This window comes from Eschrichtius robustus, chromosome 4, assembly GCF_028021215.1.
Source record: "Eschrichtius robustus isolate mEscRob2 chromosome 4, mEscRob2.pri, whole genome shotgun sequence".
In the NCBI taxonomy this organism is placed as follows: Eukaryota; Metazoa; Chordata; class Mammalia; order Artiodactyla; family Eschrichtiidae; genus Eschrichtius; species Eschrichtius robustus.
The window spans coordinates 31,061,202-31,085,159 of NC_090827.1; the positions used below are offsets into that span (position 1 = coordinate 31,061,202).

General features: G+C 37.4%; 1 protein-coding gene across 2 annotated transcripts in view; it reads right to left on the bottom strand.

Moving 5' to 3' along the window:
* MANBA (mannosidase beta) overlaps positions 1–23,958 on the bottom strand; it is a 119,733-nt gene that overhangs the window by 33,798 nt on the left and 61,977 nt on the right. For both annotated transcript variants that reach the window (XM_068542513.1, XM_068542514.1), the window contains exons 9-12: positions 23,559–23,676; positions 21,848–21,934; positions 18,487–18,654; positions 4,532–4,750 (exon numbers count right to left, since the gene is read on the bottom strand). In XM_068542513.1, the coding sequence (XP_068398614.1) occupies positions 4,532–4,750; positions 18,487–18,654; positions 21,848–21,934; positions 23,559–23,676 (592 nt within the window). The remainder of the gene's footprint in view (positions 1–4,531; positions 4,751–18,486; positions 18,655–21,847; positions 21,935–23,558; positions 23,677–23,958) is intronic.

The window sequence follows — 23,958 nt, forward strand, 5'->3', positions numbered from 1 at the left end:
TATAACAATGCTACCAGAAGGAATTAGAAAGTGTCAGATAAGGCTCTAATTGCTTTAAGAATATTAACTTCTTTAATCATCATAACAACCCCATGAGTGGGTACTATTATCACCCTATTTTACAGATGAGAAAACCAGGCACAGAAAGGTTAAGTAATTTGCCCAAGATCTAAAGCTAATTAGTGCAGTCTAGCTTCGTATAAACCATATGACTAGCATTGCCTATATTAATAGTAACAATAGCTTACATTTTATGGGCTCATCACTATGTGTCAAGAACTGTGCTAAGTGTTTCAACGTATTAATTAACTTAATGTTTACACACCATCACATGCACACATGCATACCTGCATGTGCACACACGTCCATAAACACTCCTTGAAGTATCTACTACTATTAACCCCAATTTACAGATGAGAACACTGAAATTCAAAAAGAATGAATAATCTTTTCAAGGCAATATAGCTAGCGTGTGGAAGTTCTAGTGTTCAAATCCTGATCTGTTTATTCCAAAACCCAGTCTTTCTATTGCTGTATATTGATGATCACCTGTTGAAAATATGATTATTTTACGACGAAGTAATGTATCCCAACCAGAGAAAGACATTTTAATATATTTGTTGAATGCATGAAAAAAAAAGCTCTAAATAAGAGTGAAGATTTTACGTAAAGTTTTCTTTTCCCAACACCTACTCAAATTCTCAACTAAGCAATGCAGTTCGAAAAGAGGCAACAATCAAATCAAGGGTTCATAATAAACAGGACTTATCTTTATCTTTCCCTATTTTAAAATATAGTGTTTAGTATCTTTGAATGTCATCAGGCATTTCACAAAAACATGGGAATTCCATTACTTTCGAGAGGTGAATAGAAATGCTTATAGATTTTTTAAAAAAGGTTTAGCAATTCCTAACACTCATCTTCCTGAAATGTAGTGAAAAGAAAATAGATCAATTCTGGAGTCAGACAATAAGCCTGAATACAGATATGCTACTTACAATCTGGGGACATTGACAGAACTCTCACTATACAGTGCCTTGATTTCCCTCTGGGCCTCAGGGCTGGATTATTGTTAAATGATGTACCTGGTAACAGAATATCTGCTCAGTAAATATTTTTGCTTCTTTCATTCCTTCTTTTCCATTCTCAGCACTTGCTCCTACCTGTGTCAGGATACTGAACTGCATCTTCTTTCACTTTGAAACAACAGTGTTCCCAAAAGATTGGGCCCACAATATGGGAGTAATAAAAAAACAAGGGGTAGAACTAAGGTTATGGCATTATTTATTAAAGTTAAAAATACAATATAACTTCAATGTAGAAGTATAGTTGTGTTCAGGTGGTGAGATTGAGGAAGACTTTTAAATTCTCTTAAAACTTTTTTTGTGGTTACTTCACACAAGTGATGCAGAAGGGGGAAAACTACATGATTATTTCAATAGATGAAGAAAAAGCATTTGACAAAATCCAACACCCTTTTATGATACAAGCAGGCAACAAACTAGGAATAAAAGGGCATCTATGAAAAACCTACAGTTAATATCATACTAAATGATAAAAAGGCTTTTTCCCTAAAAAAAGGAATCTCCCTAAGAAAAGGAGTGAGAAAAGGTTGTCTATTCTCACCACTTCTACGCTGTACTGGAGGTTCTAACCAGGGCAATTAGGCAAGAAAAGTAAACAAAAGGCATCTAGATTGGAAAGGAAAAAGTAAAGTTACCTCTATCTGCAGATGACATGCTCTTATACATAAAGAATTCACACACACATACCCCAAAAAACAAAAAACCATTAGAGCTAATAAATGAGTTCTACAAGGTCGCAGAATATAAGTTCAATATACAAAAATCAATTGTATATTTAGACACTAGCAATAAACAATCTGAAAATAAAATTAAGAAAATAATTCCATTTACAATAGCACCAAAAAATACTAAAGAATAAATTTAACCAAAGAAGTACATAACTTATACACTGAAAACTACAAAATAGTACTGAAAGAAATTAAAGATGACATCACATGTTCATGAATCAGAAGACTTAATATTGTTAAGATGGCAACTCTTTGCAAACTGATCTACAGATTCAGCACAATCCCCATCAAAATCCCAGCTGACTTTTTTACAGAAACTAGTAAGGTGATCCTAAAATTCATATGGAAATGCAAGGCACCCAAAACAGTCAAAACAATCTTGAAAAGAAGAACAAAGTTGGAGAACTGACACTTCCAGCTTTCAAAACTTACTACAACAGTATAATAATGATGACAGTGGATACTAGTATAAAATAGACATACACAATGGAACAGAATTGAGAATCCAGAAATAAACATTAACATTTATGGTCAACTGATTTTTGACAAAAGGGTCAAGAGAATTCAATTAGGGAAAGAATAATGTTTTCAAAAATGGTGTTGGGACAATTGGCTGTCCAAAATTGGACATCTACCTCACACCATACAAAATAATTAACTCAAAATAGACCATGTAAGAGCTAAAACTAAAAGACAGCACAGGAGTAAACTTTTGTGATCTTAAGTTAGGCAATGGCTTCTCAGATACAACACCAAAGCACAAGCAATAAAAGAGAAGATTGATAAGTAGGACTTCAAAATTTTAAATTTTGTACTTTTGGGACTTCCCTGGTGGCACAGCGGTTAAGTCTCCATGCTCGCAATGCAGGGGGCCCAGGTTTGATCCCTGGTCAGGGAACTAGATCCCACATGCATGCCACAACTAAGAGTTTGCATGCCACAAATAAGAAGCCCACGGGCCACACTAAGGAGTCCGCCTGCCGCAACTAAGGAGCCCACATGCCGCAACTAAGACCCGACACAGCCAAATAAATAAATATTTTTAAATAAATAAATAAATAAAATTTTGTGCTTTAAATGACACTATCATGTAAGTAAAAAGACAACCCACTAATAGGGAGAAAATGTTTGCAAATCATATAGCTATTAAAAAAATACCATCTATATCATGTACATATAGATGGTATGTTTTTTGTAAGCTCTTACAATAAACTCTTACAACCCGATAATAAAAAGACCATCTAATTAAAAAGTAGGGAAAGGATTTTTGCCTACTTTTTATTTATCCAAGGAAGATATATAAAGAGCCAACAAGCACATAAAAAGATGTTCAACATGATTGGCCATCAAATAAATACAAATTTCCTGTAAATGTAAATTTCCAGGGAAATGTAAAAAAAAAACAAAAATGGGGAATAACAAGTGTTGACGAGGATGTGGAGAAACTGAAACCCTCGTACATTGCTGGTGGGAATGTAAAATGGTGCAGTCACTATGGAAAACAGTTTGGCAATTCCTTGGAATATTAAACATAGAGTTACCACATGACCCAGCAATTCCACTCCTAGGTATATACTTAATAGAATGGAAAACATATGTTCACACAAAAACATGTACACAAATGTTAATAGCAGCATTATTCATAATAGCCAAAAATGGGGAATAACACAAATGTATATCGACTGAAGAACGCATAAACAAAATGTGCTTTATCCATTCAATGGAATATTATTCAGCAATATAAAAGAAAGACATACTAATACATGATACAACATGGATGACCTTTGAGACCTTTATGCTGGGTGAAAGAAGCCAGTCTCAAAAGATCACATATGTTATGATCCCAATTATAAGAAATGTACAGAACAGGCAAAAATACAGACACACAAAGCAGATTAGTGGTGCCTAGATCTGGGATGGGAGGGACAGAGAGAGCTGGGAGTGACTGCTAATACAGAGGGTACAGAGTTTCTTTGAGGTGATGTAAATATTCTAAAATTAGATCATGGTGATGGCTGCACAACTCTGGGAATATACTGAAAACCATTAAACTGTACACATTAAATGAGTACACTGTATGGCCAGTGAGTTATGTCTCCATAAAGCTGTTAAAAAAGAGAACACAAGTCTGAAACAGAATCCATCTACAAAATGGAATCTTTAGGAATAGAGAAAGTGAAGTGCCATACTGAAAATCAAATACACCAACATGAAGAAAAAGGAAGAGGAAGAGCAGAAGAAAATGGAAGAGGAGGAGGAAGAAGAGGGGAGAAAATAAAAGGAATGATGTGACATGATAACGTCAGACAAAGGTTTATTTATCACATTCATTTCTCTTATTGGAGCAAACTATCCAGTTCTGAATATCTGTAAGTAATAAAACAGTTGCAGGACACATAGAAAGTAGCAAGTGAGAGTAATTTTCACATGTGATAATAACTCAGGCTTCAGTAATCGCTGGCTTCCATTTAATTTTTGAATACTCTTGAAGGAACATAATTAAAAGCAATATAGAAAAGTTATAATCCCCAAAATGATGACTACAAGAGTTTAGTACCCCAAAGGTTAAGGATAAAAAGTTATTTTCTATTATCTTCTTCCTACACTTCCATTTAAATAAGAAGTAGATTTCATTTGACTTTCTGAACCACTGTTAAGGAAGTGACATACACCCATGGCCTACCATTCTGAATCACTGGGAAATCAAAGATGGCTTACCTTTTCTAATGTACTGAAGGAAGGCCAGGACTGATATCCATATTCAGATACAAATCGAGCTTTGGGGAAAATTTTCCAATTCCAGCAATCACCAACATAGTCATAAAAATGTACGTCACCATAATTCGGGTCATATGGGTTTTCAGAGAGCCAGCCTTCTGCAGTGGATTTAGCCCCATTTGTAGGACTGGATGTGATAAAAGGACGAGTCTGGTCTCCCTGAGTTCAGAAATAAAATGGTTTAAAAGGTAATCTTTTCACCCAGTAAAGTACAGATCACTTACTTCTTTAAAAGTACTATCAAGTCCCAGAAATGCCAAGTGGCTGATAGAAAAATAATAGAGCCACTTACCTTCTTCTGCATTTGACAACCACCAGCACCTTTCTGCTCTTTGCCAATCCTTCATATCCTTTCATAATGAACTGTAGCTTATTCCTCACAGCAACTGTTCCTAATTTTTTCAATCATGTCTCACCTATACTTGACCTTCTACCATCATGGGTAGTATACAGTCTGGTGCTGAATTTCTCAACCTTGGCACTAGTGACATTTGGGGCCTAATAACTTTTGGTTTTGTGTGTGTATGCTGGGAGTGTGGGAGGTCCTATACAGTCTAAGATACTGAGCAGCATACCTGGCTTCTACCAACTAGATGCCAGTAATACCTACCCACCTCCCACGCCACCCCACAAAAAAAAGTCTACAGACATTGCCAAATGTCCCCTTGTACCTTGGGAACAAAATCACTTCCACTTGAGAAACAAAGGTCTAATGGTTTAGAATGGGCTATTGAGTCAGAGGGACATGAGTTTGAATCTCAGATTAGAACCTTATTGTTTTGGGGCAGGTCTAAGCCTCAGTAGTCTTATCTGTAAAATGGAGATAATAATGGTACCTCCTTCATTGGGCTATTGTAAATGGTAAAAAAAAAAAAAAATGTGTGGAAGAGATGGCTAAGTGTCCATCAAAATTCATGTTCCCATTTCTGTCCCCAGAAAGTGGCTTGCTAACTACTTGCATCTCTGTACACCCACATTCTCATCCTCTTCCCCAGTTTGCAGGCAAAGGCCTAAGAGATGGTGGAGCTGGAAGATGGAAGGAGCCTGGGTCTCTAAAAGGAGGAGAGCTGCCTGCCCATCAGGAGCAGCCATTGTGTAGTGTTACTGAGTAAGAAAGAAACTTTTATTATGTAAACCACTGAAACTCTGTGGTTTCTTTGTTACTTAATCTAGTGTCTAGCACACAGGGAGAACTCAAAATGTTTTAATTATTATTATCTCAATTAATGAACTTACTTCCTATTTCAGTGAGAAGAATCATTCATTTAGCAAGTATCTGTCAAGTGTTTATTGTGTGTCAGGCGTTTTTCAGCACTGCTGAGAGAGAGAGAGAGAGAGAAACAGAATCTATGGCATCATCCAGTATTAACGCATCAAATCTCTTTTGAGCATTTACTATGCACCAGGCATACAGTTTTTTCTATACACTGGAGGTTCAGCAGGGAACAAGACAGACATGCCGACTGACATCTTAAAAGAGTAGACTGAAATCTAGTGGTGGAACCAGATGCTGAGCAAGTAATTGTAAGTGTGATGAATGTTTTAAAGGATAAGTACAGGGCTCTTTGGAAATACAAAACATATCGTAGAAGGCCAATAAGGCCTCTCTGAGAAATAGATTTTCAGAAAATAATTTTCTCAGCTTTTCTCCATTAGGTCTCACTTTTTCTTGGTATAACCACCCATTTTTTTCTCTTCTCATTCCTCTTCTGTCATGGGGGGCGGGGAAAGCCTTATTCTTTTCCTTTGCCAGAGTCTCTGTCTGTCCTCTGGTCATCTTTTGATTTCATTTTGGAACTAAAGTCAATAAGTTATCCTCCACTCTTTTAGAAATCTCTCCACTGTCCTTTTCCCTTAGCTTAAGGACTCCCCGCATCCTAATTTTAAAACAGTCCCTCGATCCCTTGTAGCCCATCAGATTTCCTTACTACCCACTCCTTCCTCAGCCCCTGACACTCAATTCCTGATCATTCCACTAAAATTGTTTTTGGTTTTGGTTTTTTATAAACTACCCATGGACTTCTACTTCCCAAATAAAGCAAGAATCCCCACACTCTTCCCTCTCTGGTGAGCAATAAATGACCTGCTTACCACCCATGATTTCTGAAGTTCCCCCCACCCCTGACTGCTTGTTCACTACTCTTTCACATTCTGGTTTCTCCAAACCTTTCTGATAATTCCTTCTCCAGCTCCCCTCTCCATTCTTAGATGGACGTCACTCTCTTCAGCCTCTCCTGTTCTATACCTTCTCCCAAGGCTGTCCCTCTCACCAATGTTCTGATTACTCCCAGACTGCTTCACCTTCACGTTTCTATTTCCAATAACCAGCTCCACATTTCTACCTGGCTTGTCCTGCCCACATCTCAAATCCAATCTTTCAAAGCAGAATTCCTTATTTACTTATCCCAAACTTATTTGACTATGTTTCATACCTTCATTAAAGGTACCCAAGTAGGAATCATCTTCAATTTCTCACTCTGTCTCTCTCACCTCCCACACTCAGTTGCTCTGAATCAAATTTTTTTCCATCACCTCACTTCAAGCCCCACTACCTATGACCTATATGACCTTGAGCAATTAATCTTTCTAACCCTCCCATGTCTTCATCTCTAAAATAAAGATTATATTTCTCACATGCCAGGGTGCTTGTAAAAATTAAGTAAATCCTACAAAGCACCTATATCATTAATATGTTAGTATATTATAATAATCATATTAGTTAATACAATAATTAGTCTATCAATGCCTGGCAGATAATATTCCCAATAACTTGGAATTTTTGGTTATTATATCTGGTTTCCTTGCCTAGAATCTCTCATCTCCCTAATTCTTTGCAAGTAATAATACCAGAAAGAACATGGGTCAGATAAAATTCCTCCCCTCCCCCAAAATGTTCACTAGCTTCCCACTGTCTACTGAATGAAACTCAACTCCATAACATGATTCAAAGTCCTTTTAAGATTTGTTTCCAAACCGCCTTTTCTGTCTTTGACTCTCCACACCAAGCCACGAGTCCCTTGCTTCAGGCACTGGGCACTGCATGCTGCTTCCTATATATATACTTGCTTTCACCTCTTTTCACCTTTACTGACATGGTTTTCATGGCCTAAAATACCTACAGAACAATCCTTTGCCTCAAAGTCTATTCCGCCTTTAAGGCTTGGTTTGAATGTCACCTTTTAATTAAAAGCCTTCCCAGATCCTTCCAGTTAAAATGAATGGCTCTTCCACATAGTTGCCAACACTTTGGAACTACATTTTTCATAGCACTTCTTTCACTCTGCCCTGTACAGCTGGTATTTCTTTCCACGTTACCTCCTGAGAGCAGACTATAAGCTCTGTGAGGATAACAGTTTCCCCATAGCATCGGGAATGAGGCTTTGCTCCTAGTTAATACTCAACAAATTTTGGTTGAATTTTAAAATATTGAAAAGCATGGTAAGATTATGGGTAATCAAATTTTAAACAATATTCTATTAAAATGGCTTTGAAGTAGAATTGGAGAAGGTTGATTAACTGGCCTTAATCAATCAAGCTTGATTGGTTTCCCTCCATTATTCCAGATTCTTGAATAATTTGGTAAGTTGAGCCAGTCAGCAAAATTACTAATGAGTCTCTGCCTAAAAATGTCCACCCATGATGATGCACTATGATTCCTTTCCATTTTTGTATCATTTCCACTTGAGGCTTGATTTTTAGTCTCAAATCTCACAGATGATTTCTTTCTAGATCATGACCTTAAATGTTTATTTGGACCAAGAGATACGTAAGATAAACCAAGAGACTGACTATTTTTAAAAAGCATGAAGTGCAAAAGAAAACTGATCATTTCATTTAGTGTGTGGATAGATCAATTTATGGTCCTTTTCCTTAAATGCCTTATGCTTTGATATAAATAACAACAGTAATGATTATATAGCACTTAATCCTGTCCATCTTGAAAAAAATTGGCAAACATCAATTACTGCTCACAAAATCATTTTAAAAAACATAGATTCCCTTGGGAAATTCCCTGGCAGTCCAGTGGTTAAGACCTGGTGCTTTCACTGCTGTGGGCCCCTGGTTTGATCCCTCGTTGGGGAAGTAAGATCCTGCAAGCTGCGTGGTGCAGCAAAATAAATAAATAAAGCAGTTGTCCTTGTTCAAGATGGCAACATAATTATCTTCAAAAAAAAAAGATAGTTTGTAAATAAATTAATTAAAATTTAAAAAAATAAAAAACATAGATCCCTTATAAGAAATGCATCACGTTTCCATTTCAAAGATGGATAAGAAGTGATATACAGAAACTAACTTTTTATAAGTTCAAAAATGTAGTGCTAAAATTAGAGATTAAAGTTTAAAAGTGTCTGAAGACCTATCTTGTTGAGTGAAACCAGCAAGGATGATAATGATGATTAGCATTAAGTAAAAGTCTACTATGTGCCAGAGGCTGTGTAATGCACCTTCCATCCTTTATCTCACTTAATCCAGATAACATCTCATAAGAGTTGTTAACCCTTGGCAAAATGGAAGTTAAGAAATTTGCCCAAGATTATATAGAGAGTAAGTGGCCCAGCCAGGATTTGGAGTCATGAGCTCTTAACCACTAAGCTATGAAACAAAAATCCTCAGATATTAAAATCCAGTTCCTAAATCCATCAGATATGAAAAACATAATACCAATACAGTGAGTAACCAGATTATAAGTGTTCTGTAAATATTAATTAAAGCTTATACCATCACATTTTGTGAATAGAAAAATTCTTCATGACACATGACTTAACATAACAGATAAGCAAAAAACTTAAACCTATGTTTTTCATAAATTCTCACTGAAGTTTCCTCACATAAATGGAACAATGCCATCATCTGGGCACATTTGAGTGCCAAAAATCACATACCATTCTTTTTAAAATATCTCTCTTCAAATTGCTTCAAGAATATACTTCAAATATTTAAAACATCTAATTACAGATACAAAATTGTAAAGATAATTAGATTATTAAATCACATGTTAAGCATTAAAGTTTTTAAAAAGTCAGATCTTTTGAAGCCATTACCACAAAAACAAATATGATGCTTCCTCTTCCTGCAAAAGAAATCCAGTTTATATTAAAATAAAGTATGTATTCGTGTAGTAAATACAAGTATAATATGCCTATTAAACAAATAGTGGTGGAAAGAGAACCACCATAAAGGAAGGACTCTAAGGTGAAGTTGGCAACAAGCTCTTTCCTATCCCTTTGCCTCTATATCACGTCAAGATATTCATATATGATATATATCAAATTTTACTTTAGCATGTACAATTATAGAATTTTAGAAGTCGTATGTCACTCAGACTAAAATTGAAGGAATGGAAAAGGATATTCCATGCAACTGGAACCCCAAAGAAAGCTGGTGTAGCTATACTTATATCAGACATATAGACTTTAAAATGAAGACTGTAATAAAAAAAAAGGAGTCCCTAACAATAAAGGGGTCAATTCAACAAGAGGATACAACATTTGTAAATATTGATGCACCCAACATAAGAACATCTAAATACATAAAGCAAATATTAACAGACCTAAAGGGAGAAATAGACAGCGATACAATAATAGTAGGGGATTTTAATACCTCACTTACATCAGTGGACAGATCATCCAGACAGAAAATCAATAAGGAAACACTGGCCTTAAATAACACATTAGATCAAATAGACTTAACAGATATATATGGAACATTCCATACAAAACAACAGAATCCACATTCTTCTCAAGTGCACATGGAACATTCTCGACACTAGAGCATATGATAGACCACAAAACAAGATTCAGTAAATTTAAGAAAACTGAAATCATATCAAGCATCTTTTCCAATCACAGTGGCACGAAACTAAAAATTACAGAAATAAAGTGAAAAAAATCACAAATATGTGGATTATTAAACAATCTGCTACTAAACAACAAATGGGTCAATGAAGGAAGCAAAAGATAAATCAAAAAATACCTTGAGACAAATGAAAATGGAAACACAGCATACTAAAACTTGTGGGATGCAGGATAAGCAGTTCTAAGAGGGAAGTGCATAGCAATAAACGCCTACATCAAGAAACAAAAAAAAAAAATTTCAAATAAATAACCTAACTATACACCTCAAAGAACTAGAAAAAGAAGAACAAATGAGGCCCAAAGTTAGTAGAAGGAAAGAAATAACAGATCAGAGTACAAATAAATGAAATAGCGTAAAAAGACAATAGAAAATATCAATGAAATTAACAGCTGGTTCTTTGAAAAGATAAACAAGGACTTCCCTGGTGGCACAGTGGTTAAGAATCCGCCTGCCAATGCAGAGGACATGGGTTCGATCCCTGGTCTGGGAGGATCCCACATGCCGCAGAGGAACTGGGCCCATGAGCCACAACTACTGAGCCTGCGCACTAGAGCCCACAAGTCACAACTACTGAGCCCGTGTGCCACAACTACTGAAGCCACACACCCTAGGGCCCGTGTGCCGCAACTACTGAGCCGGTGTGCTGCAACTGCTGAGGCCCGCAGGCCTGGAGCCCATGCTCCGCAACAAGAGAATCCACAGCAGTGAGAAGCCTGCGCAACGCAACGAGAAGTGGTCCCCGCTTGCCGCAACTGGAGAAGGCCTGCGTGCAGCAACAAAGACCCAATGCAGCCAAAAATAAATAAAATTTTTAAAAAAAGATAAACAAAATTGACAAACTTTTAGCTAGACTCACCATGAAAAAGAGGGGGGACTCAAGTAAATAAAATCAGAAATGAAAGAGGAGATGTTACAACTGATACCAAAGAAATACAAAGATCATAAGAGACTACTATGTACAACTATACACCAACAAATTGGACAAACCAGCAGAAATGGACAAATTCCTGGAAACATACAACCTTCCCAGACTCAATCATGAAGGAACAGAAAATCTAAACAGACCAATTACTACTAAGGAGATTGAATCAGTAATCAAAAACCTCCTAACAAAATAAAAGTCCAGGACCAGCCAGCTTCACTGGTGAATTCTACCAAACAGTCAAAGAAAAATTAATTCCAATCTTTCTCAAACTCTTCCAGAAAACAGAAGAGAAGGGAACACTTCCAAACTAATTATATGAGGCCAACATTACCCTGATACCAAAACCAGACAAGGATACCACAAGAGAAGAAAATTACAGGCCAATATCCCTGATGAACATAGATGCAAAAATCCTCCATGAAATATCTGCAAACCAAATTCAACAATATTTTAAAAGGATCATACACCATGATCAGGTGGGTTTTATTCCAGGGATGCAAGAATGGTTCAATATCCACAAATCAATCAACATGATACACCACATTAAAAAAATGAAGAATAAAAGTTATATGGTCATTTCAATAGATGCAGAAAATGCACATGACAAAATGCAACATCCATTTACGATAACAACTCTCAACAGTGTGGGTACAGAGAGAACATACCTCAACATAATAAAGGCCATATATGACAAGCCATAGCCAACATCATACTCAAAAGCTCAAAGCTTTTCCTCTAAGATCAGGAACAAGACAATGTTGCCACTTTTATTCAACAAGTTCTGGAAGTCCTAGCTAGGGCAATTAAGCAAGAAAAAGAAATGAAAGAATCCAAATGGGAAAAGAAGAAGTAAAACTGTTGCTATTTGCAGATGACACAATATACAGAGAAAATCCTAAAGATTCCACCAAAAAACTGTTGGAAATAATATACGAATTCAGTAAGGTGTGGCATACAAAACCAATATACAAAAATCTGTTGTTTCCATACACTAACAATGAACCAGCAAAAAAAGAAATTAAACAATCCCATTTTCAATTATATAAAAAAGAATAAAACATTTAGGAATAAATTTAACGAATGAGGTGAAAGACCTATACACTGAAAACTATAAGACACTAATGAAAGACATTCAAAAACACACAGATAAATTGAAAGATATTCCATGTTCATGGATTGAAAAAATAATAATATTGTTAAAGTGTCCATACTACTAAAAGCAATCTAACAAGATTCAATGAAATCCAATTCAAAATTCCAATGGCATTTTTCACAGAAGTAGAAAAATCAATCCAAAAATTTGTATGGAGATTGGTTCAAGATGGCAGAGTAGAAGGATGTGTGCTCACTCACTCTTGCGAGAGCACCAGAATCACAACTAACTGCTGAACAGTCATCGACAGGAAGACACTGGAACTCACCAAAAAAGATACCCCAAATCCAAAGACAAAGGAGAAGCTGCAATGAGATGGTAAGAGAGGTGCTATCACAATAAAATCAAATCCTATAATCGCTGGGTGGGTGACTCACAAACTGGAGAACAATTATACCACAGAAGTCCACCCACTGGATTGAAGGTTCTGAGCCCCACGTCAGGCTTCCCAACCTGGGGGCCCGAAAATGGGAGGAGGAATTCCCAGAGAATCAGACTTTGAAGGCTAGCAGGATTTGATTGCAGGACTTCAACAGGACTGGGGGAAACAGAGACTCCACTCTTGGAGGGCACACACAAAGTAGTGTGCGCATCAGGACCCAGGGGGAAGGAGGACTGACCCCATAGGAGACTGAACCAGACCTACCTGCTAGTGTTGGAGGGTCACCTGCAGAGGCAGGGGGTGGCTGTGGCTCATGACGGGGACAAGGACACTGGCAGCAGAAGTTCTAGGAAGTACTCCTTGGCGTGAGCCCTCCCAGAGTCCACCATTAGCCCCACTAAAAAGCCTGTAGGCTCCAGTGCTGGGTCACCTCAGGCCAACCAACCAACAGGGAGGGAACCAGCCCCACCCATCAGCAGACAAGCAGATTAAAGTTTTACTGAGCAATGCCCACCAGGGTAACACCCAGCTCTATCCACCACCAGTCCCTCCCATCAGGAAGCTTGCACAAGCCTCTTAGATAGCCTCATCCACCAGAGGGCAGACAGCAGAAGCAAGAAGAACTACAGTCCTGCAGCCTGTGGAACATAAACCACATTCACAGAAAGAAAGACAAAATGAAAAGGCAGAGGACTATGTACCAGATGACAGAACAAGATAAAACTCCAGAAAAACAACTAAATGAAGTGGAGATAGGCAACCTTCCAGAAAAAGAATTCAGAATAAGGATAGTGAAGATGATCCAGGACCTCAGAAAAAGAATTGAGGCAAAGATCGAGAAGATGCAAGAAATGTTTAACAAAGACTTTGAAGAATTAAAGAACAAACACCTAGAAGAATTAAAGGACAAACAAACAGAGATTAACAATACAATAACTGAAATGAAAAATATACTAGAAGGAATCAATAGCAGAATAACTGAGGCAGAAGAGCAGATAAGTGACCTGGAAGACAGAACGGTGGAATTCACTGCTGTGGAAAAGAATAAAGACAAAAGAATGAAAAGAAATGAAGACAGCCTAAGAGACCTCTGGGACAACATTTAACGCAACAACATTTGCATTATAGGGGTCCCAGAAGGAGAAAAGAGACAGAAAGGACCCGAGAAAATATTTGAAAAGATAATAGTTGAAAACTTCCCTAACGTGGGAAAGGAAATAGCCACCAGTCCAGGAAGCACAGAGAGTCCCAGCAGGATAAACCCAAGGAGAAACACACCGAGATACATAGTAATCAAATTGACAAAAATTAAAGACAAAGAAAAATTATTAAAAGTAACAAGGGGAAAATGACAAATAACATACAAGGGAACTCCCACAAGGTTAACAGCTGATTTCTCAGCAGAAACTCTACAAGCCAGAAGGGAGTGGCACCATATATTTACAGTGATGAAAGGGAAGAACCTACAATGAAGATTACCCTACCCAGCAAGGATCTCATTCAGATGTGATGGAGAAATCAAAAGCTTTACAGACAAGCAAAAGCTGAGATAATTGAGCACCACCAAACCAGCTCAAAAACAAATGCTAAAGGAACTTCTCTAAGTGGGAAACACAAGAGAAAAAAAGGACCTACAAAAACAAACCCAAAACAAATAAGAAAATGGTAATAGGGACATACATATCAATAATTACCTTAAATGTGAATGGATTAAATGCTCCAACCAAAAGACACAGGCTTGCTGAATGGATACAAAAACAAGACCTATATATATGCTATCTACAAGAGACCCACTTCAGACCTAGGGACACATATAGACTGAAAGTGGGGGAACGAAAAAAGATATTCCATGCAAATGGAAATCAGAAGAAAGCTGGAGTAGCAATACTCATATCAGACAAAATAGACTTTAAAATAAAGACTGTAACAAGAGACAAGGAAGGACACTACATAATGATCAAGGGATCAATCCAAGAAGAAGATATAACAATTGTAAATATCTATGCACCCAACATAGGAGCACCTCAATACATAAGGCAAATGCTAACAGTTATAAAAGAGGAAATCAAGAACAGACATAGAGAACGGACTTGTGGTTGCCAAGGGGAAGGGGGGTGGGGGAGGGGTGGACTGGGAGTTTGGGGTTAGCAGATGCAAACTATTACATATAGGATGGATAAACAACAAGGTCCTACTGTATAGCACACGGAACTATATTCAACATCCTATGATAAACCATAATGGAAAAGAACATGAAAAAGAATGTATATATATGAATAACTGAATCACTTTGCTGTACAGCAGAAATTAATACAACATTGTAAATCAGCTATACTTCAATAAAAAAATAAATTAAAATAAAATCTATGCCCCCCAAAGGCACTAGGCCCAGACTGTTACATGGGTGAATTTGTCTCAATAAAACCAATTATCTCTATTTTATTTATATTGTTCCTAGATATTAAAAAGGAAAAGGGCCCTAACTCATTCTGCGAGGTGAGTACAAACACATACACACCAAATGCTACAAGCTGGGTTCTATGGGCCAAATCTTTCTTGCCAACTATGTTTAGATAGCATTTTTAATGCTGAATATAATGTTATGAGACCCAACATCCATTCTCCTATTACCACAGTCCCCTCTTCTCTCTTTGTGAACCTCATCTACTCCACTTGACTCAACTTTTTAAAACAAATTTGGCTCCTCTAGGCATTTGAGTTTACAGTTCTTACCACACACCAATTTCACTTGTGAATATGAAATTTTAAATTCTACCAAAATCTTAGCAAATCAAATCTAGCAGAGCAAAAGAACAAGGCATTATAACTAAATAGAGCTTAGATTATAACTAGCTTATCATTAGAAAATTAATTCACAGTAGTCAGTATATTAATATATTAAAGAACCAAAAAACGGGGGAAAAAAGAAGTGGTATATCAATGAATCATTTAATATAGAGATTCTCAGCCTTTGGGGATCCATGGATGGGCTCCAAAGAGTCCATGACAACTTGCAATTCTAAGCGCAATATTGGTGTATGCGTGGTAAGTTTCACAGACACATTAATTCTCAAAGAAGTCCACAATTCATGAATCCTTTCATATGTTGCAGCATTATAATAGACTACTCTGCATTAAAATGATATTGCTGAAGCCCACGCTAAAAAAAGGACAGAAGAATATACAATATCAATATTCATACTGATCCATTTTTAAGACAGATTCTTAAATCGACTTCATTAAAAAGCATGACAGGCATACAATTGTTACTACAAATTGAAGGTTTCTGGTAACCCTGCATCAAGCAAGTCTATCAGTGCCATTTCCAACAGCATTTGCTCATTCTGTGTCTGTGTCACATTTTGGTAATTTATGCAATAATTCAAATTTTTAACTATTATACTTGTTATGGTGATCTGTAATCAGTGATCTTTGATATTATTATTGTAATTGTTTTGTGGCGCCACAAACCCATCCATATAAGATGGCAAACTTAATCCATACGTGTTGTGTGTGTTCTGACCGCTCCACTAACCAAGCATTCCCCCATCTCCCTCCCTCCAGACCTCCCCGTTCCCTGAGACACACAGTATTGAAAGTAGGCCAATTTCGTGTTCAAGTGAAAGGAAGAGTATGCGTCTCTCATTTAAATCAAAAGCTAGAAATGATTAAGCTTAGCGAGGAAGGCGTGTCAAAACCCAAGATGGGCCAAAAGCTAGGCCTCTTTCACCAGGCAGTTAGCCAAGTTGTGAATGCAAAGGAAAAATTCTTGAAGAAAATAGAAAGTGCTACTCCAGTGAACACATGAATGGTAAGAAAGCAAAACAGCCTTATTGCTGATATGGAGAAGTTCTGGATAGAAGGTCAAAACAGCCACAGACTCTCTTAAGCCAAAGCCTATTCCAGAGCAGGGCCCTAACTCTCTTCAATTCTAGGAAGGCTGAGAGAGGTGAGGAAGCTGCAGAAGAAATGTCTGAAGCTAGCAGAGCTTGGTTCATGAGATTTAAGGAAAGAAGCCACCTCCATAACATCAAAGAGCAAAGCGAAGCAGCAAGTGCTGATGTATAATAGAAGCTGCAGCAAGTTATCTAGAAGGTCTAGCTAAGATAATTTAAAAAGGTGGCTACACTAAACAACAGACTTTCAATGTATGAAACAGCCTTCTGTTGGAAGAAGACACCATCTAGGGCTTTCACAGCTAAGGAGAAATGAATGCCTGGCTTCAAAGCTTCACAGGACAAGCTGACTCTCTTGTTAAGGGCTGTTGTACTTGGCTTTAAGTTGCTCATTTACCAGTATGCTGATTTACCATTCTGAAAATCTGAGGACCCTGAAGGGGTCAATCTACTCTGCCTATCTCTATCAGTGGCACAACAAAGCCTAGGTGACAGCACATCTGTTTACAACATGGTTTGCTGAATATTTTAAAACCACTGTTGAGACCTATTGCTCAGAAAAAAAAAGATTTCTTTCAAAATATGACTGCTCATTGACAACACACCTGGTCAACCCGAGAGCTCTGATGGAGATGTACAACAAGATTAATGAAGTTTTCATGCCTCCTAACACAACATCCATTCTGAAGCCGTGGATCAAGGAGTAATTTTTACTTTCAAGTGTTATTATTTAAGAAATACACTTTGTAAGGCTATAGCTAGAAATTCCTCTACTGGATCTGGGCAAATTCAACTGAAAACCTTTTGGAAAGGATTCACCATTCTAGATGCCATGAAGAACATTCATGATTCATGGGAAGAGGTCAAAATATCAACATTCACGGGAGTTTGGAAGAAGTTGATTCCAGCCCTCATGGATGACTTGAGGGGTTCAAGACTCCAGTGGAGGAAGAAACAGCAGGTGTGGTGGAAACAGCAAGAAAACCAGAATTAGAAGTGGAGCCTGAAGATGTGACAGAATTGCTTCAATCTCATGATAAAACCTGAACAGATAAGGAGTTGGTTTCCTATGGATGAGCAAACAAAGGGGTTTCTTGAGATGGAACCTACTCCTGGTGAAGATGCTGTAGAGACTGCTGAAATGGTAACAAAGAATTTAGGACATCACATAAATTTAGTTGATGAAGCAATGGCAGAGTTTCAGAGAACGGACTCCAGTTTTGAAAGAACTTTTACTGTGGGTAAAATGCTATCAAACAGCCTTGCATGCTACAGAAAAACAGCTCCTAAAGGGAAGAGTCGATCGATGTGGCAAACTTGGCTGCTGTCTCATTTTGAGAAATTCCCACGGCCACCCTAGCCCTCAGCGGTCACCACCCTGATCAGTCGGCAGCATCAACGTCGAGGCACAGCCCTCCAGCAGCAAAGAAATCAGGATTCGCTGAAGGCTCAGATAATGATTAGCAATTTTTACCAATGAAGTATTTTTTAAATTAAGGTATGTACGTTGTTTTTTAAGACATAATGTTATTGTACACTTAATAGACTACAGTACAGTGTAAACATAACTTTTCTATGCACTGGGAAACCAAAAATTCATGTGACTAGCTTTATCGCAATATTCTCTCTATTGTGGTATCTGGAACCGAACCTGCAACATCTCCGAGGTATGTCTGAACTTACTTCAAAGACGATCCTTCGGATGTTTTTCACATACAGTGTCACGTAATCATCGATGTAGGTAGACAGGTGGCTGGACTGTATATCATACCAATTCAACACCAGCGCTGCTTCATTTTCATTATTTCCACTCCATGTGATGATGGAGGGATGAGATTTCAGTCTCCTGACCTAAAATTGAAGAAAACATAAAATAATTTTCAAATGCTCAACATAAGAAAGCTCAGAGCTGTAATTACTCATAGAATTATAGCCATTGTCTTTCTGCACATGTATTTTTACGTGCCAGGCACTCATCAGAAAATGAGCAGTAATGTTACATGTGGGAAGACATTTTAAGAAATCGCTGAGATTCTTTTTATCTAGATTTTATAAACATTGAGAAAATAGGGCTCCTCTTCTCGCCATATAACTAAAGAAAATATAATCCCTTTCATTAAAAGAGAAAAATAAATCAACCTCATCATTATCTGACTTGCCACAAAAAGGTTCTAAGAAATACAAAAGGCAGGAGACATTACATTACAGGGGTTAGCTTCTCAAGAGCAAGTTGGAGTTTTCCGTGAAGAAACACATGAGGCAGAACAAACACTACTGCTGAGAGAGGGACTGAAGTTCCCACACAGTTTCCACCAAGATCAGAAAACCACGAGGACAGTTAGAGAGGGTTTTACAAAGCAAGTGAGTACCAGAGACACTCTGAAAGTTAAAGACAAATATATGGAATATTCTAAAGGAGAAAAGATTAGGACATCAAGAGGCTGTCCCCTGAAATAACTATCAATGTCCTGTCTTAAGAAATCAACTGGACTTCCCTGGTGGCGCAGTGGTTAAGAATCCGCCTGCCAATGCAGGGGACACGGGTTCAAGCCCTGGTCCGGGAAGATCCCACTTGCCGCGGAGCAACTGGGCCCGTGCGCCACAACCACTGAGCCTGCGCTCTAGAGCCCGCGAGCCACAACCACTGAGCCTGCGCTCTAGAGCCCGCGAGCCACAACTACTGAGCCTGCGCTCTAGAGCCCGCGAGCCACAACTACAAGTAAGTCACTGAATATATCTAAACATAGAAGAAGAAATTAGGGAATCTGAAAATCCTGCCTGCCTTAAGAGCTGAGGTCTGCGTGAACTGAGCTCACTGCCAGCCCTATATAAAGGTGAAAGGATCCAGTTCTTCTGACACACTGGAAGATGTAGCCCAGCAGAAGAAGGCAATTAAACCTCTTTGCCAACAACAGAGTGAGTCAATGGTCAAGAGAAATTCTTTTCGAACATGTTTTAGCAATATAACCTCATTGGTATTTATAGCTTCTCTTGCACTGTAATGGATGATTACGTGATGGATCCCAGCTGATGTTCTCTCTGTGTTCTCCATTCAATATGCTAAGTAACCCATACATGAAATAGAGATGCATTAAGGATATCTTAAAGAGATATATCTCATTTAAAAAATTAAAGTCTTGTGTTTTTTTCTTAACCAGTCTTATAAACAGTATTTCCTTATTTGCCTCTGTATATGCCCACATAAGTGAGGGCTGTGACCAACTGTGACAGGCATGTTTATGGTACTGATGAAAACACAGAAGAGACAAAAAGCTTCAGTGACTGTGTGCTACACACACCCTTCAAACTGACCTAGAATTTTCTGGTGAGCTTTACTTTAAAATTTTAATAAACTCTGCATTTAAAAGTTCTCCTCTTTAAAATATATAAAAGAGTTGAAAACACACAGATATCATATTTTACTTGTGTGAAAGAAAATTAAAAATAAAACTGAAATGTTTACAACCTACATAACTATAATTAATATTTTAAAAGTTATTCATTCGTCCATCCATCTATACATCTGATGAATAATACAGCCAGATCATGGGGATATACAGGGAGGAACATGCCCTAGGCCTCAGGGATATTATAATTTTGATGCAGTGACAAAACACTGAACAAGTAATTTCAAGTGTAATGTATGTCACAAAGGGAAAATGACCTAATCTAGACTTGCAGACATAGAAAGCTTTTTCCCAGAGAGTCAGGCCCAAGGTAAGACGGGCCAGAAAAAAATGAGCGAGGTGGTCCACAGGAGAGGGTAATAGAGAAGGCGTTCCAGGGCAGAGAGTGTACGGGGAAAATGGTGCTTGATGAGGCTGGAGAGGCAGGCTGAGACAGGATAGTGCATGGTGAGGATCTTTAATTTTATCTGGAGGGCTCTGAGCAAGGGATGATTCAATGTTCACTTTCCAAACTTACGAAAACTACAGAAAACAAATTATGACATGTTGAATTATTATAAGGCAATCACAGTTATAACACAATCCAGACTAAGGAAGAAAACTTTACCAACCACCCCAGAAGCCCTCATGTACCCCTTCCTAATCGTAGCCCCTCCTTCCTTCCAAAAAGTAAGCACTATCTTGAATGTTATAATAATCTTTTTTTTCATTTCTTTTGGGTTTTCACACAAAAATACATTCACAGACACTCTAATGACGAACTCGTGGATTTTAACATACTTGATGGATTTCGATCCACTGACATTCTTATCCTTATTGAATTTCCAGTTGTCCCACTTTTGGTTGGTCAGAGTCTCATCAAAGTTCTTTTAACATATTTTTGATAGCTTCCTTGTTATTGGTATGCCAAAATATTTCAGGATCATCTAGTATATTTCCTGTCCCAGACTTGGTATCAGCCATTTCTCTAAGAACACTTCTCTTAGTGGGAAAGATTATTTCAGTATAAGAATGCTCTGTATGACTAGGTTGTTCACTGTTTCTAGGTCTTTCCAGTGGACAGAGCTAGGATATAATCACTTCTTTGCATTCATAGATCTATAAGTATAAAAGAGTTTATATGTGGAATGAAAAAGAAATCAAGGAGTCAAGAATCACTTAAAATTTTTGACCTGAGAAATTCAAAGACTGGCATCGCCATTTATTGAGGTGGGGAAAACTGCAAGAAAAGCAAGTCTGGGGAAGGTAATGTAAGTTTGGTTTGGACATGTTACATTTGAGATTCCTATTAGACCTCCAAGTAGAGGCACCAAGTAGGCAGCCGGATAATAAGAACCAGGAATTCAGCAGGTAAGTCAGGGCCAGGAATAAATCTGACGGTCATCAGCCAATAGGTAGAGTTAAAGTCATGAGACTGGGTGGAATCGCCTAGGTAGTCACTTACCTGACTGATTTTTTTCATGCGATTTAGTAAAGAGAACAACAAAAAGAAATAAGGAGAAGAAATTAAACAAAACACTGTAAATCAACTATATTTCAATAAAATTTTTTAAAAAAAGAAGAGACAAGGAGAGGTTTAACAAAAGGCAGAACTAAAACTTAAGCCTTTACTTCTACTTGAAATGGTAATAACATACCTGGTAAGCAACTTCTGCTCTCACTGAATCCATGAAATCCTGATCAGTTGGGTAAAGTGCACAGGCAAACATAAAATCCTGCCATACCTATCAAATCAAATAAAAGGCAATATAGCACTTCCACGGATTTTACCGCACAGAAAGAAATTCTTCATTCTCAACTTTGGGCATTATCTTTCATGCAAATGAAAAATCAACTTAGCCCGATGAGTGTGATCATTTGAGCATCACAAAGCATGAGGCACTGGGAAAGGCACTCACAGACTCTCTGGAACTGTAGGGAAACCTGAGAAGAGAAAATGCTAGGTAGGCAGAAAAGAAAAAGAAGAAAGGGGAATTCAAATAATGAAACAGTGCTTGTGCTGAGGGGAATATGAAATTCAGTAAGAAGCTTTCTCCCAACCCCTCCTCACTCCTGATTCACTCTGATTTTCACCAGGAATTTGGTACTGAGTGATGGCCCAGACTGTTAAGAAACATATTTTGTTTATAAAGGAATTAACTTCATGGTCAAAAGGATTACTACATGCACAGTTTAGCAATGAAACCACTTAAGTGCATTGCAAGGGAGGCCATTATGATGCAGTAGTTTAGAGCACAGAGCCTAAATCTGTTGGCCTGACTCAGAACTTCAGTTCCACCATATACCCACTGTGTGAGTTTGGGCTAGTTAACCTCTCCACATGTCAGTTTCCCTACCTGTAAAATGGGGATAGAGAACAACAGTAACTACCTCATAGAGTGGGCATGAAGCTAAAATAAAATAATAGCTGCAGAGCACTGAGGACAATGCCTGGAATATTACAGAACATTGTCACATCATCATGACCATCAGCACTGTCAATATTATTAAAATTACTACTCTGCTATGAAGTGCTTTATATTTTAGAACTGTAATACTAGAACTAAAAGACTATATTTCCTTTGCTTAACCCTCACCAATGCAAATTATGTTCAGAGTACTTAATGACCATATTAAGCACAGCTTTTAAAATTTAATTTTATCATTTTTCTTCTCTCTAGGTCTTGTTAGATCTCCTTAAAGTTAAAATTTTTTAACATTTTATTTTCTTTTTTATGCTTACCCTCCTATCACAAAGCTAATTACAAAGAAAATATAGATATATGCTTAGATATAACCAATATGCAGAATGTCTATCATTTAAAATAATTATGATATCACTATCAACTATGGCTCAGGGTTTGCAAGATGCCATTTATTCCTTTGCAGAAAAGTGGAATATCATTCCTGGCTCTGAGAAAAGAAGGAATGGGCTATGATATCACTTATATGTGGAATATAAAATATGACACAAATGCATTTATTTATGAGACAGAAACACAGACATAGAAAACAAACTTATGATTATCAAAGGGGAAGGAGCTGGGGAAGGATAAATTAGGAGTTTGGGATTAGCAGATACAAACTACTATATATAAAATAGATAAACAACAAGGTCCTGCTGTATAGCACAGGGAACTATATTCAATATCCTGTAATAAACCATAATGGAAAAGAATATGCATATATAGGTATAACTGAATCACTTCACTGTACACCTGAAACTAGCATAACACTGTAAATCAACTTCAACGAAACACTTCAACAAAAAAAAAAGACAAAGGAATAGGCAATATCATCCACTCAGAACACTGGAGGTCAACAGTAACAGATCAACAAAGAAAATGATGAGAGCTGTCAACTACTCACCATTATTCCCAGTTCATCACAGAGTTCATAGAATGCATCCTGCTCATAAATTCCTCCTCCCCAGACCCGGAGAACATTCATGTTAGCGTCCACAACAGACTGCAAAAGGAGGCGTAATCTACAGAAGAAGTTTTAAAAACAAATGCCAATTTGAAACCTTGGGGATGTTAAAAAAAAAAAAAAAGATAAAAAAAAACACATTGTGGTTGATAAACACATTTCAAATAGCTGTTAGAAGGACACATTTTAAAATTATGATGGTTTGGATACAATGCTAAGTGAAGAAAGTGAGACAAAATTCTATATACATTAACTGTAACCACATTAAATAAACAAACCTATAGAAAAATTACAGATGAAATCTTTTCTCTGCCTTCTAAATTTCAGTCATGCTATTACA